At 50.0% G+C, this 15,562-nt stretch overlaps 1 protein-coding gene across 1 annotated transcript in view; it reads right to left on the reverse strand.

Moving 5' to 3' along the window:
• LOC142467895 (extracellular serine/threonine protein kinase FAM20C-like) overlaps nt 1-9,175 on the reverse strand; it is a 30,547-nt gene extending 21,372 nt beyond the window's left edge. Inside the window, exons 1-3 of the mRNA XM_075573852.1 lie at nt 8,727-9,175; nt 2,156-2,328; nt 885-963 (exon numbers count right to left, since the gene is read on the reverse strand). Coding sequence (XP_075429967.1) covers nt 885-963; nt 2,156-2,328; nt 8,727-9,175 — 701 coding nt within the window. The remainder of the gene's footprint in view (nt 1-884; nt 964-2,155; nt 2,329-8,726) is intronic.
• Between the last annotated feature and the right edge of the window lie 6,387 nt (nt 9,176-15,562).

Raw genomic sequence — 15,562 nt, forward strand, 5'->3', positions numbered from 1 at the left:
AGAACTGGATCAATTATCCTGGGAAGAATGGGCAAAAATATCACCATCCCACTGTGCAAGGCTGGTAGGGACCGGTCCAAAGAGACCCAATTGCTGCAAAAGGGGCTTCTTCCAAGTACTGACTTAAGGGGCTGGATACTTAGGCCGCGGTCCCAGTGTACACTGTAGCATGCGCGCCCGGCGGGGGGGGGGGGAGAGGGGGGGCGTCACGTGCACAGCGCTTCTGCTGCGGTCTTTGGAGAGAGGCAGAGATTGCGACGGGAAGAGGCGAGGTGGGGGGTTTGCAGGGGCATGGCCATGACCTCATCCAGCTGGTCCACCCTCATTGGCTGAACCGTCGGGGGGGGGGGGGGGAAGGGCATTGCCACGCCTCCGTCGCAAGTTGCAAATACAATTTTTTTGTATTTGCAAAAACTTGCAGTAGAATGTGGATGCACCTTCCACGAGGAGGTCATTACTGGGACCGGACTGATTGGGTCACAGCGCACGCGTAGAAGGCACTGGGACCGTGGCCTTATGCAACCAGTATTTTTCACTGTTTCTTTCTTCCTTTGCTGACCTGTAACCTCCTCGTATAAGAATGAGCAACCCCTACAGCTCCTTAGCTTTGAATAAAAATAGTCAGTTTGAACAAATATGCATACATTATTTGTAATTAAACAACTTGTGAGATTGTTGGTAGGGGGACAATAGCTCTGCAAGCCACTGTACACACACGTACACACACGTACACACACGTACACACACGTACACACACGTACACACACGTACACACACGTAGATAATCATCCTGCCTTGTATACACGTCTCCCTCTCATCGTTCTATAGAAACACACTGTCCCGCTGTGTCTCTGCGCTCCGGACTTCTCTCTTCTCATACTCACTTCATGGGTTTGAAGAGAGCCTGTCCATAGTTGGGAAAGGTCATTAGCAGCTTCAGTTGGGTGCCACCCGGCTTCTGAACTGCAATGTGACAGCAATGGAGATATGGGTTGGTTTTCTGGCAGATAATGTGCGCTAGCTGATAACCCCTCGCTATGCTGCTGCTGATATCTACTTTTAGAAGCTGCAAGATGCTACATGTGATAGCAAAGACGTCAACGTATTAAACAAAGCTCCACCGGGCCCTCGCAGGGACGTGTTTAAGACGTTAAAGCAGCAAAACATACAAAATCTTACGTGTTTAATAAAAATCAGCTGCGTAGTATTAGAGAAGAGTGTTTTTTTGTTTGTTTTTTTTTAACATTTATTCAACTCTTAATGCCATTTTTAACTGTGTGCAGAGCCGGAGTTTGCGCAGGCAAAGCCCGCTCCCCCTAACTTTTTGTTAGGCTCCAACAGGTTTAGGGTGGGCTAGAGGTGGTGTAAACACTTGAATCACATGCGCCCCCCACCCACTCGCTCTATTGTGGGGTCCAGATTTAAAAAAAAAAAAAAAAAGACAATAATTTGTAATTTCCAAAGAAACCAAGACAGCCGCATGTTCGCTTCCAGCCCCGAGTCCATTTGATTAAGAAAGCCAACGACATTGCCACCTGGCACTGAAATGGTTAATGGAGTAGCCTACTCCTTCAATTTAAGTTTTGGCCCCCCCCCCCCCGGCTCCCACAATACATACTAGGAAAGGTGACGCTGGAACATCAGCGAATTTCAATCTCCCGACTCCCCCAGCGGGGGGCGCCCTCCCCCGGAGATGTTACCGCCGCTACCGTTACAGGCAAGTAGCTAGGGTAGCAGGGGATCCCCGGAGCTGAAATAAACGTGCTTCAGCTCCCGCGACCCCCTGCTTCTTACCCTTCGGCCAAGGGGAGGACTACTTTAATATATGGGGTGCTGTTTTTGGAGTCGCAGAATTGCACCCCACCGAGCGAGACAGTAGATCAGGGGTGGGGCAACTCCCGTCCTCAGGGTCCACCAACAAGCCAGGTTTTCAGAATATCTCTGCCTCAGCGCAGGTGGTGCAGTCGAAGACCGAGTCACCTGTGCTGAAGTACGGGATATCCGTAAAACCTGACCCCACCCCTGGAGGGGTATAGATAAACAGCGGAGGGGAAGAGAGGAACAGCAGATAGAAGAAGGGTAGGACCACGAAGGTGGACAATAAGAATAACCAGTAGGGGTAAAGAGCAAGTGAGGGCTGCAGAGAGGGTATCACCAGAGTTGAGGATCTTCTCGGAAGACAGCTCTTTCAGTAGGATGGGGAGAAGAGGGTCTCTCCGTGGGTATAGCTCGTAGCGGTTAATGCCAATGTGGAACTTCAGCCAAGTGGGGTAGGTGTCAGAAGCTGCGTCTCCAGTTGGAAGAACAAACTCCATGCCAGCGCTAACCCTGCGGGGAGAGGGAGAGACAAGCCAGTGAGTGGCAGAGGGAGAGAGAGGGAGAGCGAAGAGGGGGCGGAAGGTAAAGAAGGAAGAGGAAGAAATGGAGGAAGGAAGAGGAAGGGATGTGGGCAGATAGAGAGGGAGGGAGGAAGAGGAAGGGATGTGAGCAGGTAGAGAGGGAGGGAGGAAGAGGAAGGGATGTGGGCAGGTAGAGAGGGAGGAAGGAAGAGGAAGGGATGTGGGCAGGTAGAGAGGGAGGGAGGAAGAGGAAGGGATGTGGGCAGGTAGAGAGGGAGGAAGGAAGAGGAAGGGATGTGGGCAGGTAGAGAGGGAGGGAGGAAGAGGAAGGGATGTGGGCAGGTAGAGAGTGAGGAAGGAAGAGGAAGGGATGTGGGCAGGTAGAGAGGGAGGAAGGAAGAGGAAGAGATGTGGGCAGGTAGAGAGGGAGGGAGGAAGAGGAAGGGATGTGGGCAGGTAGAGAGGGAGGAAGAGGAAGGGATGTGGGCAGGTAGAGAGTGAGGGAGGGAGGAAGAGGAAGGGATGTGGGCAGGTAGAGAGGGAGGAAGGAAGAGGAAGGGATGTGGGCAGGTAGAGAGGGAGGGAGGGAGGAAGAGGAAGGGATGTGGGCAGGTAGAGAGGGAGGATGGAAGAGGAAGGGATGTGGGCAGGTAGAGACGGAGGGAGGAAGAGGAAGGGATGTGGGCAGGTAGAGAGGGAGGGAGGAAGAGGAAGGGATGTGGGCAGGTAGAGAGGGAGAGAGGAAGAGGAAGGGACGTGGGCAGGTAGAGAGTGAGGGAGGAAGAGGAAGGGATGTGGGCAGGTAGAGAGGGAGGGAGGAAGAGGAAGGGATGTGGGCAGGTAGAGAGGGAGGAAGGAAGAGGAAGGGATGTGGGCTGGTAGAGAGGGAGGAAGAGGAAGGGATGTGGGCAGGTAGAGAGGGAGGAAGGAAGAGGGAGCGATGTGGGCAGGTAGAGAGGATGGAAGAGGAAGGGATGTGGGCAGGTAGAGAGGGAGGGAGGAAGAGGAAGGGAGGTGGGCAGGTAGAGAGGGAGGAAGGAAGAGGAAGGGATGTGGGAAGGTAGAGAGGGAGGAAGGAAGAGGAAGGGATGTGGGCAGGTAGAGAGGGAGGAAGGAAGAGGAAGGGATGTGGGTAGGTAGAGAGGGAGAGAGGAAGAGAGGAAGAGGAAGGGATGTGGGCAGGTAGAGAGGGAGGAAGGAAGAGGAAGGGAGGTGGGCAGGTAGAGAGGGAGGAAGGAAGAGGAAGGGATGTGGGCAGGTAGAGAGGGAGGAAGGAAGAGGAAGGGATGTGGGCAGGAAGAGAGGGAGGGAGGAAGAGGGAGGGATGTGGGCAGGTAGAGAGGGAGTGAGGAAGAGGAAGGGATGAGGGCAGGTAGAGAGGGAGGAAGGGAGAGGAAGGGATGTGGGCAGGAAGAGAGGGAGGAAGGAAGGAAGAGGAAGGGATGTGGGCAGGTAGAGAGAGAGGGAGGGAGGAAGAGGGAGGGATGTGGGCAGGTAGAGAGGGAGGGAGGAAGAGGAAGGGATGAGGGCAGGTAGAGAGAGGGAGGGAGGAAGAGGAAGGGATGGGGGCAGGTAGAGAGGGAGGAAGGGAGAGGAAGGTATGTGGGCAGGTAGAGAGGGAGAAAGGAATTTATTTTTACCCTTATGAGATATCATTGGATGATATGACACTGGGGTTTTGTGTTTGCTTCCTCTGGATCAATAAGTAAGTATAGATAAAGGATAACGTATCTATCGTTTAAATTTAGCATAGGGTGAACCTGATGGACGCACGTCATTTTTCAACCTCATCTACTATGTAACTGTGTAGTATGTGCAGTGTATACAGTATGTAATATAAGATGTTATACCTGTTGTATCCAGCAGGAGCCGCTCACGGAGCAGCAGCACATGGGCGGCTTTCCGTTGCTGGTTGATCCTACTCAATGGGCTTTTCGCGGCCACGAGACTTGGATAAATATAGCAGGGCAGCTGCTGTCCTGGCCGGTTCTGCGGCTCTTAATAAGTGTACAAATCCTTCTAAATTAACAAGGTAAATGTGCCGGGACGGGAGAGGAGACTGAGACTGATCAGAGCTGCCTCCTGTAATCAGCGCAGTGGGGTATGCGCACATGTATCAGTAGGGACAGTGGTGCCCTGTTAGGTATTACTCTGCACAGTGCATTACACATCCCTGGGGCAGTGAAGGGGTTAAGTACACGCGGAGTCCCAGAACATAATAAGGTGTCTGCCTCGGGGATATCATAATGGTAAATTGACACTACGGAAGGCATTTTTAATCTGCGTTTTAGGCCCAGGTGTACTAAATTCTGCTAAACCCCGTTAACCCTGTATCCACAATTGACAGTAACATGAGATTAAGCCCCATTTTCTCCCATCACAGGGTTAACGCCAACGGACGTTAGTGGTAATTACATGCGAATGACGAGTTCTAATCATAGTGTCCCTTACCCACTAACGTCTGTTAAGGTTTAATGAGGGGACGTGGCGTGACGTTTCTCGCACCCGCAAACCCAAATGGGGCGCTTGCTGCGTTTTCGCGCAGTTACGCAGCAGAATCGAGCTACATGGATTGAGCCGCAGCAAATCTCCCAATAAACCTCGGGACGATTTCAGGGTAACACCGGGACTGGCATAACGTCGCTTTATTGGGAGATAATGCCGCGTACCCGGACATAACGGTCCTTGGCGCATCTAGGCTAGGGGCGGCCAACTCCAGTCCTAAAGGGCCACCAACAGGTCAGGTTGTCTGGATATCCCTGCTTCAGCACAGGCGGCTCAGTTATTATGACTGCACCACCTGTGCTGAAGCAGGGATATCCTGAAAACCTGACCTGTTGGTGGCCCTTGAGGACTGGGAGTTGGCCACCCCTGATCGACTGTAGGCTTTAGGTGTCAATTATATATATATATATATATATATATATATATATACATATATATATATATATATATATATATATATATATATATATATTTAGTACGAAGTGGCCGTTTAAGCTGTTTTGTGGCCAAAAATCCACATTGAAGTCTATGGGGATTGTGATACAAAAATCGCCCCAGTGACCGCCTCGGAGTACAGAGAATTCACCTATAGGCCGTGTTTATAGTCCTGGCGACGCAACGTCGCGTCAAAACAAATGTATTGAATCCATCGCGTGCGCTTATAGTAGGAGCAACGCGACGGCTTGGTCACGATCGCTGGAAGTCAATTCAATTAGTTCAGCGACGCTAGCGTGACGTCAGCGTCGCCGTCGCCAGGACTAGAAGCGAGGCCTAAGTGTTAACTCTAATAATGTTGTGATAAATCACATATACCCCGTCCCACTCTCTACATAATGCGCGGCGCAGATACACTTACACACAGCGTACTCTGCGCATGCGTTACCCCATGTGTCCCACTCTCTACATAATGCGTGGCACAGATACACTTACACACAGCATACTCTGCGCATGCGTTACCCCTTGTGTCCCACTCTCTACATAATGCGTAGCGCAGATACACTTACACACAGCGTACTCTGCGCATGCGTTACCCCTTGTGTCCCACTCTCTACATAATGCGTAGCGCAGATACACTTACACACAGCGTACTCTGCGCATGCGTTACCCCTTGTGTCCCACTCTCTACATAATGCGTAGCGCAGATACACTTACACACAGCGTACTCTGCGCATGCGTTACCCTATGTGTCCCACTCTCTACATAATGCGCGGCGCAGATACACTTACACACAGCGTACTCTGCGCATGCGTTACCCTATGTGTCCCACTCTCTACATAATGCGCAGAGCAGATACACTTACACACAGCATACTCTGCGCATGCGTTACCCCATGTGTCCCACTCTCTACATAATGCGCGGCGCAGATACACTTACACACAGCGTACTCTGCGCATGCGTTACCCTATGTGTCCCACTCTCTACATAATGCGTAGAACAGATAAACTTACACACAGCATACTCTGCGCATGCGTTACCCTATGTGTCCCACTCTCTACATAATGCGCAGAGCAGATACACTTACACACAGCGTACTCTGCGCATGCGTTACCCTATGTGTCCCACTCTCTACATAATGCGCAGAGCAGATAAACTTACACACAGCGTACTCTGCGCATGCGTTACCCCTTGTGTCCCACTCTCTACATAATGCGCGGCGCAGATACACTTACACACAGCATACTCTGCGCATGCGTTACCCTATGTGTCCCACTCTCTACATAATGCGCAGAGCAGATAAACTTACACACAGCGTACTCTGCGCATGCGTTACCCTATGTGTCCCACTCTCTACATAATGCGCAGAGCAGATACACTTACACACAGCGTACTCTGCGCATGCGTTACCCCATGTGTCCCACTCTCTACATAATGCGCAGAGCAGATAAACTTACACACAGCGTACTCTGCGCATGCGTTACCCTATGTGTCCCACTCTCTACATAATGCGCAGAGCAGATAAACTTACACACAGCATACTCTGCGCATGCGTTACCCTATGTGTCCCACTCTCTACATAATGCGTAGCGCAGATACACTTACACACAGCGTACTCTGCGCATGCGTTACCCTATGTGTCCCACTCTCTACATAATGCGCGGCGCAGATACACTTACACACAGCGTACTCTGCGCATGCGTTACCCTATGTGTCCCACTCTCTACATAATGCGCAGAGCAGATACACTTACACACAGCATACTCTGCGCATGCGTTACCCCATGTGTCCCACTCTCTACATAATGCGCGGCGCAGATACACTTACACACAGCGTACTCTGCGCATGCGTTACCCTATGTGTCCCACTCTCTACATAATGCGTAGAACAGATAAACTTACACACAGCATACTCTGCGCATGCGTTACCCTATGTGTCCCACTCTCTACATAATGCGCAGAGCAGATACACTTACACACAGCGTACTCTGCGCATGCGTTACCCCATGTGTCCCACTCTCTACATAATGCGCAGAGCAGATAAACTTACACACAGCGTACTCTGCGCATGCGTTACCCTATGTGTCCCACTCTCTACATAATGCGCAGAGCAGATACACTTACACACAGCGTACTCTGCACATGCGTTACCCCATGTGTCCCACTCTCTACATAATGCGCAGAGCAGATACACTTACACACAGCGTACTCTGCGCATGCGTTACCCCTTGTGTCCCACTCTCTACATAATGCGCAGAGCAGATACACTTACACACAGCGTACTCTGCACATGCGTTACCCCATGTGTCCCACTCTCTACATAATGCGCAGAGCAGATAAACTTACACACAGCGTACTCTGCGCATGCGTTACCCCATGTGTCCCACTCTCTACATAATGCGCAGAGCAGATACACTTACACACAGCGTACTCTGCGCATGCGTTACCCCATGTCCGGACGTACCGTTAACCTTGCTGGCTAACGATCATGTAAGATAATTGTTTCGTAACACGTTTGTTACATTTGCCGCAGTAGCCGCCAGGAAATGTCGCGGCGCATCGTAGCAAACTACGTTGCCATGGTAACTAACCACCAATGAGCTTTGGGGACGTATAGCTGATCTGACCCACCCCACTCCTTCATGCTCAAATCATATCATACTGTGGGGTGTGCGTTTTAAGATGGAGAACTTTACAAACACACACAGCCCCTGTAAGCTCAAAACCCAAACACAGACACCATATATATGTGTCAAAGAGGAACACTGCGGAGATTGTGATCTCAAGTGATATAACACAAGACAGAAAGCCTACATCCCAGATCACTAATAATATAGCTAAATACACCTCTGTCTTTCTTTAAACGGCAGTCTTGTTTTGCTCCTGTGAATGAGCAGTCTATTAAGAGAGTTCTCCCTCCAGGAGAGCGTGGTGAGGGTGCAGTAGTGTAAGGACTTCCGGGAGAGGGGGCACCTTGGCGGGGTCTGCACGCTTACAATGCTGGGGCCAAAGAATGTAACGAAGTGACCCTCACTTCCGGAAAGAAACACACACGAGTATTTACCTATATAATTAGTCATATGGGATGTGGCACGGAGGCTTCTCGTCTCTTGTTACAAGAAGACCTCTCCTCAAACTCAACCGGCCTATTCCAGTCGGTTTGCGCTGACGGCATATGAAAAAACGTGTTAATCTCATCGCTTACATTCGACGCAGCACTCCCAGGAGCGCGAGACGTTAACGTCTCTATATTACACCGGGCTGGCTTATTGGAAACACCGAGAAGGGAAGACTGGTCCAGTTATAGGTGAAACTTGTGCCCCCCAAAAAGCTCACTGCCGCAAGTGGAGCAAAGCCCCTCGGTGCGCGGACGCAAAGTGACGCACCCGGTTTTTGGGAAATGCTCCAGTTTGGGACACTTAATACCCATCCCCCATGTGTTCCTCACCATTCCTCGCTCCCGCTGCCTTTCAATGTGAAGCGTTCCTTGGCGTTGACACTAAACAGCTTGTCCCCCTCCTTGAGTAGTGGGGTTGGGGTGTTGTACAGGGGGTGTTGGAATAGAGACGACAACTTTGAGCCCTGGTACCCCCTCATCGCCTTGTCCTGCCCTTTCGACCTGGCAGGAGGGTCCTCCACAACCTGGCCGGCGTCCACCGAAGACCCTTGGGTTGAACCGTTGCTGCCGCTGAAATCCTGCAGGGCTCTTACAACGGGGGGCTTCCGGAGCCCATGGACTTTGGCCCTGGGATGATCATGGAATGGACAGTGGCAGTCACCAGAATTGGAGAAGGAGGATATATCCAGCGCAAAGTGCATCATGAAGGTGAAGAAGAGGAGAGAAAGAACCAATATTTTGAACCTCCTCTGGACAGAGAATCGCAGACTGCGGAACATTTCAGAGTTACAAAATCTCGCCCCCCCCCCGCCCCTGGGAAAAAGTAGGAGGCCAAATCTAAAAGCCTCGGGGATCCAGGAACCCAAAATATAAACCCCTATTTAGAAGTACAGAAGGAAATTAAAGGAGCCCCGAAGACAAACAAAAATTTGGTTTGGAGGGGGGCGGAATAGTAATAACGGAATCGGTTATTTTCTAGGGCGGTTGGAAGCGCAGAGAGACGATGTCTCCTGTCTAGGGAGGGCAGTAAGAGGAAGAGAGAAGAAGATAACAGAACTCTTCTGTTAAAAAAAAAAAAAGTTTTTCAGAGCTTTGTGTCAATAGAGGGAGAAAGCCAGACAGAATGAACAGGGCAATCAATAAAACCATTTCCAGCCAAATAGTTCCTATTCCAATGTATTTTTTTTTGTTGTTGCAACATTGTAGGTAAAATAATGAGCTAAATAAATAGCTGTATGATATAATATTAGAATCATTTAAAAATCAGCACATAATCACTTTGTAAATAAGCACGTTAATACCCGCTTGGGTAAGTTTAATGAACTGTTAGCACAACAAAAAAATGCTAACTCCTCCTCTCACTGCTCCTATAACTCCTCCCATAACTGCTCCCTATAACCCCTCCCCGCTCCTATAACCTCTCCCTATAATTCTTCCCCTAACTGCTCCCTATAACCTCTCCCCTAACCGCTCCATATAACTCCTCCCCTAACTGCTCCTATAACCGCTCCCTATAACTCCTCCCCTAAGTGCTCCTATAACCCCTCCCCTAACTGCTCCCTATAACTCCTCCCCTAACTGCTCCTATAACCCCTCCCTATAACTCCTCCCCTAACTGCTCCTCTAACCCGTCCCCAACTGCTCCCTATAACTCCTCCCCTAAATGCTCCTATAACCCCTCCCTATAACTCCTCCCCTAACTGCTCCTGTAACCCCTCCCTATAACTCCTCCCCTAACTGCTCCTATAACTCCTCCCATAGCTGCTCCTATAACCGCTCCCTATAACTCCTCCCCTAACTGCTCCTATAACCGCTCCCTATAACTCCTCCCCTAGCTGCTCCTATAACCGCTCCCTATAACTCCTCCCCTAGCTGCTCCTATAACTCCTCCCCTAACTGCTCCTATACCCTCTCCCTATAACTCCTCCCCTAACCGCTCCCTATAACTCCTCCCCTAACCGCTCCCTATAACCCCTCCCCTAGCTGCTCCTATAACTCCTCCCCCAGCTGCTCCTATACACTCTCCCTATAACTCCTCCCCAACCGCTCCCTATAACTCCTCCCCTAACCGCTCCCTATAACTCCTCCCCTAGCTGCTCCTATAACTCCTTCCCTAACTGCTCCTATACCCTCTCCCTATAACTCCTCCCTTAACCGCTGCCTATAACTCCTAACCGCTCCCTATAACCCCTCCCCTAGCTGCTCCTATAACTCCTCCCCTAGCTGCTCCTATACCCTCTCCCTATAACCCCTCCCCTAGCTGCTCCCTATAACTCCTCCCCTAACTGCTCCTAAGGCATTGGACATAATGCAGGCGATGGCACGCCGACCCGAACAAATGCATGCAAGTGCATCAGCCCAGCCATGCTGCGCGCTATGCGACGTGATTTTGAGCAGACAAAAAAATTAGATTTTTCACGCGTCACTGCCATGTTTGAGCCTATCAGGGCGAACCAAGACATCACAGTTACGCCTCCCCATCACTCACACAAGTGGTCCCCAGATCGCTCAGGCAACAGGCGTGCGCCTCCCAGTGTGCGCACTATGGCTGCAGCCTAAGGCTACGGCCCCAGTCCTCCCTGCTGCACACACGCTGGCGGCCTGGCGGCGCGCGCAGAGACTACAGCCGCGATCGTCGGTCTATAGGGGAGCGCGGCCGTGACGGGGTATATCTGCCCTTCCATTGGTGCGCGCTGACCATGTGATCGAATCGCGGCTCGGAAAGAACATTCTTGGCTTCCCTGCCAGCGTACGCGTCACAGCGCTTTGCGCGCCCACACACAGCCATCGGGGCCTGGCCTTAAATGTACTCACTGACAGAAGTGACCCGGAGATTACAGGAGCACCCTGCGGGACTGATGCAAATGAACACAACATAAAACTGACCCTCTTAGTGTCACTGTGGTAATACCTATTGGATTAAATATATATATATATATATATAGCGTATTTCCTCCATTGTAAGAAAATTGGACTCAGTAATAATATATGCACCTGGATTGAAAACTGGTTGGAGAACAGACAACAGAGGGTTGTCATAAATGGAACTTTTTCAGGTTGGGCTAAAGTCGTGAGTGGAGTACCTCAGGGATCGGTTCTGGGACCCCTGCTTTTTAACTTGTTTATTAATGACCTTGAGGTTGGGATCGAGAGCAAAGTCTCCATCTTTGCTGATGATACTAAATTGTGTAAGGTAATAGAATCAGAGCGGGATGTAATTTCTCTTCAGAAGGACTTGTAGAGACTGGAAACGTGGGCAGGTAAATGGCAGATGAGGTTTAAAACAGATAAATGTAAGGTTATGCATTTGGGAAGCAAGAATAAAAAGGCGACTTACAAATCAAATGGGGATAAATTGGGGGAATCCTTGCTGGAGAAGGATTTAGGAGTGCTTGTAGACAGCAGGCTTAGCAATAGTGCCCAAAGTCATGCAGTAACTGCAAAGGCAAACAAGATCTTATCTTGCATCAAACGGGCAATGGATGGAAGGGAAGTAAACATAATTATGCCCCTTTACAAAGCATTAGCAAAACCTCATCTTGAATATGGAGTACAATTTTGGGCACCAATCCTAAGAAAATACATTATGGAACTAGAGAGAGTCCAGAGAAGAGCCACCAAATTAATAAAAGGGATGGACAATCTAACTTATGAGGTGAGACTAATTAAATTACATTTATTTACATTAGAAAAGAGGCGTCTAAGAGGGGATATGATAACTATCTACAAATATATTCGGGGACAATACAAGGAGCTTTCAAAAGAACTATTCATCTTAAGGGCAATACAAAGGACTCGGGGCCATAGGTTGGAGGAAAGGAGATTTCACCAGCAACAAAGGAAAAGGTTCTTTACAGTAAGGGCAGTTAAAATGTGGAATTCATTACCCTTGGAGACTGTGATGGCAGATACAATAGATTTGCTCAAAAAAAAGGTTGGACATCTTTTTAGAAGGGAAAGGTATACAGGGATATACCAAATAAGTATACATGGGAAGGATGTTGATCCAGGGATTAATCCGATTCTTGGAGTCAGGAAGGAATTTATTTTTCCCCTTATGAGATATCATTGGATGATATGTCACTGGGGTTTTTTGTTTGCCTTCCTCTGGATCAATAAGTATAGATATGCTAAATTTAGACAATAGAGGTTTTATCAGGTTGAACTTGATGGACGAAAGTCTTTTTTCAACCTCATCTGCTATGTAACTATGTAACTGTGTAACTATGTAAGACGCACCATCGATTTGGCCCTTACAATCGAGGAAAATTACATTTTTCACTCTCCATGTTGCAGAGAGGTCCCACGTCAGCGGAGGATGAAGCGGGCAGCGGGGGCAGGAGAGGTCCCACGTCAGCGGAGGATGAAGCGGGCGGCGGGGGCGGGAGAGGTCCCACGTCAGCGGAGGATGAAGTGGGCGGCGGGGGCAGGAGAGGTCCCACGTCAGCGGAGGATGAAGCGGGCGGCGGGGGCGGGAGAGGTCCCACGTCAGCGGAGGATGAAGTGGGCGGCGGGGGCAGGAGAGGTCCCACGTCAGCGGAGGATGAAGCGGGCGGCGGGGGCGGGAGAGGTCCCACGTCAGCGGAGGATGAAGCGGGCGGCGGGGGCAGGAGAGGTCCCACGTCAGCGGAGGATGAAGCGGGCGGCGGCGGCGGCAGGAGAGGTCCCACGTCTGCAGATGGTTGAAGATGGGCAGCGGGCGGGTGTGAGGCAGAAGTGCGGCGGGAGTGCGGTGCGTGGCAGGACAGGTCCCAAGTCTGCAGGTGCATGAAGATAAGAAGACAGCAGGCGAGCGTGCGGTGGCGGCAGCAGATCATAATAGCAGGAGAGCTGAACAGGAGCAGAGCGGCACTCCCGACGCACATCTGCTGTACACCCGCCGCATTTCCAGAGCCCCCCCCCCCCTCACTGCATTTCCACCGCACCCTTCGTCCGCCGCTGACATGGGACCTCTCCTGAAACAGGGTAAGTGAGAAGAGGGGGTTAGTGCTGTAAACATTTTTTTTTTTAATTATTATTTTTTTTAATACATCGATTCTAAGACGCACCCCGATTTCAGACATGTGAAAGTCGGAAGAAAGGTGCGTCTCAGAATGCAGGAAATAGGGTATATCCCCCTGAATGTCTCGTCATCACTGTGACGCTGTGTTACAGGATGCTGGCGAAGCTACCCTGGTCAGCCTGGATTTGCTTCCAGGAGATGCCCTCACCTTAGACCCTGGATGACCGTCTCTCTCCTCTCACTATATTGTGAAGGTCAGTGGCAGCGCTTGCCCGGCCAGCACAGAGCGACAATAATTCCTTCTTTCAAACGCATCTCCGCTACGCGCCTGTGGGGTTATACACTCACTGGTGGGTTAACGCACCTGATCTGGCATTAACGGTCATTCACTTCAACCAGGTGTGTTATTCCTGTGTGTCCATCAGTGTGCATGCGTATAGAACGGCAGTTTCTAACTGCACAGCAATGGCTACCAGTATCAACTGTAGCTAAAGGAAGAGCGGTGTAATGGTTGAGCTATAAGAAGAGTAGTGTCTGGCTGCAGCTCAATGCGCAACAACTGCTCTAGCTATAGGTCTGGCAGTGTCAATAATGTAGGAAATGCAGTGTCTATCTGTATATACAGGCAGAGCAATGGCGGTCCCTGTGTACTGCAGGGGTTCCAACCTTATTTTTGTTAAGGAACCCTATGTGAAATTCTGGGGATCCACTACCCTCTCTAATAGGGTCTGAGATCAGATGCATTGTAAGGAACCCCAACCCTCTCTAATAGGGTCTGAGATCAGATGCATTGAAAGGAACCCCAACCCTCTCTAATAGCGCGTCTGAGATCAGATGCATTGAAAGGAACCCCAACCCTCTCTAATAGCGCGTCTGAGATCAGATGTATTGTAAGGAACCCCAACCCTCTCTAATAGGGTCTGAAATCAGATGCATTGAAAGGAACCCCAACCCTCTCTAATAGCGCGTCTGAGATCAGATGCATTGAAAGGAACCCCAACCCTCTCTAATAGCGCGTCTGAGATCAGATGCATTGAAAGGAACCCCAACCCTCTCTAATAGCGCGTCTGAGATCAGATGCATTGAAAGGAACCCCAACCCTCTCTAATAGCGCGCCTGAGATCAGATGCATTGAAAGGAACCCCAACCCTCTCTAATAGCGCATCTGAGATCAGATGCATTGAAAGGAACCCCAACCCTCTCTAATAGCGCGTCTGAGATCAGATGCATTGAAAGGAACCCCAACCCTCTCTAATAGAGCGTCTGAGATCAGATGCATTGTAAGGAACCCCAACCCTCTCTAATAGCGCGTCTGAGATCAGACGCATTGTAAATTCTTCTGTATTTGGTACAATTTGAAAATTACAGGCAACCCTTTAGGGAGGCCCGGGGGAACCCAAGAATTCCTAGGAACCCTGGTTGAAAAACACTGGTGTACTGTATGTTATCTAAATCACTATCTGTAAACTATTGGCAGTGCTACCTATATGCTAATAAATGGCTTGCACAGCATAGGCCTAGCAGCGATTAATGATTAATATTTTATGAGAGCACTATATACAGATCAATATCTTTTTAAATTAGAAACAGAGCAGTAAATAGGGCTACTTTAAATCGAAATCATGTTATATAATTTCAGAACAGGATTAAACTCCCAATAAAGAACAGACAACTCCTGAAGTGCACTAAAGCGTTGAACCGTTTGGCTGCGCAATGCGTCGCTGGCCCCTCTGGCAGCAAAAGGGTTAAAGATAGTTTTATGATGGGTTAGTTCAGATTTGGGACTCGAGTGGTTAAGAAATCCCAGTTGGGCATCTCCCCCAGGTCAGACTGACCGCTCCGGCACGGAGCTTCTTCAAACAACCCCCACCAGATAAAGGCTGCAGGCAAACACAGATCCAGTGGTCACCCTGACCTGGCCAGAGTCCTTTCAAATGAAGGACATGCAATAAAGAGATCCCCCATCTCTTCTCTAAAGAGACCCCCAATCACATCAGTGTACATCTGCGTCACCCCAAAGGCGGACAGCCAAAGGGCAGCTAAAGGGTGCGAGATGTTTGGTGATGTTAAAGCTTCTCCATTTCAATCTGGAACTCACCAGCCCCTTTTATCCCCTGCACTAGGGGTGTACCGAGTACCCGGAATTACCCGGTACCCGGCACAT

The sequence above is a fragment of the Ascaphus truei genome, chromosome 17 (assembly GCF_040206685.1).
Source record: "Ascaphus truei isolate aAscTru1 chromosome 17, aAscTru1.hap1, whole genome shotgun sequence".
Classification (NCBI taxonomy): Eukaryota; Metazoa; Chordata; class Amphibia; order Anura; family Ascaphidae; genus Ascaphus; species Ascaphus truei.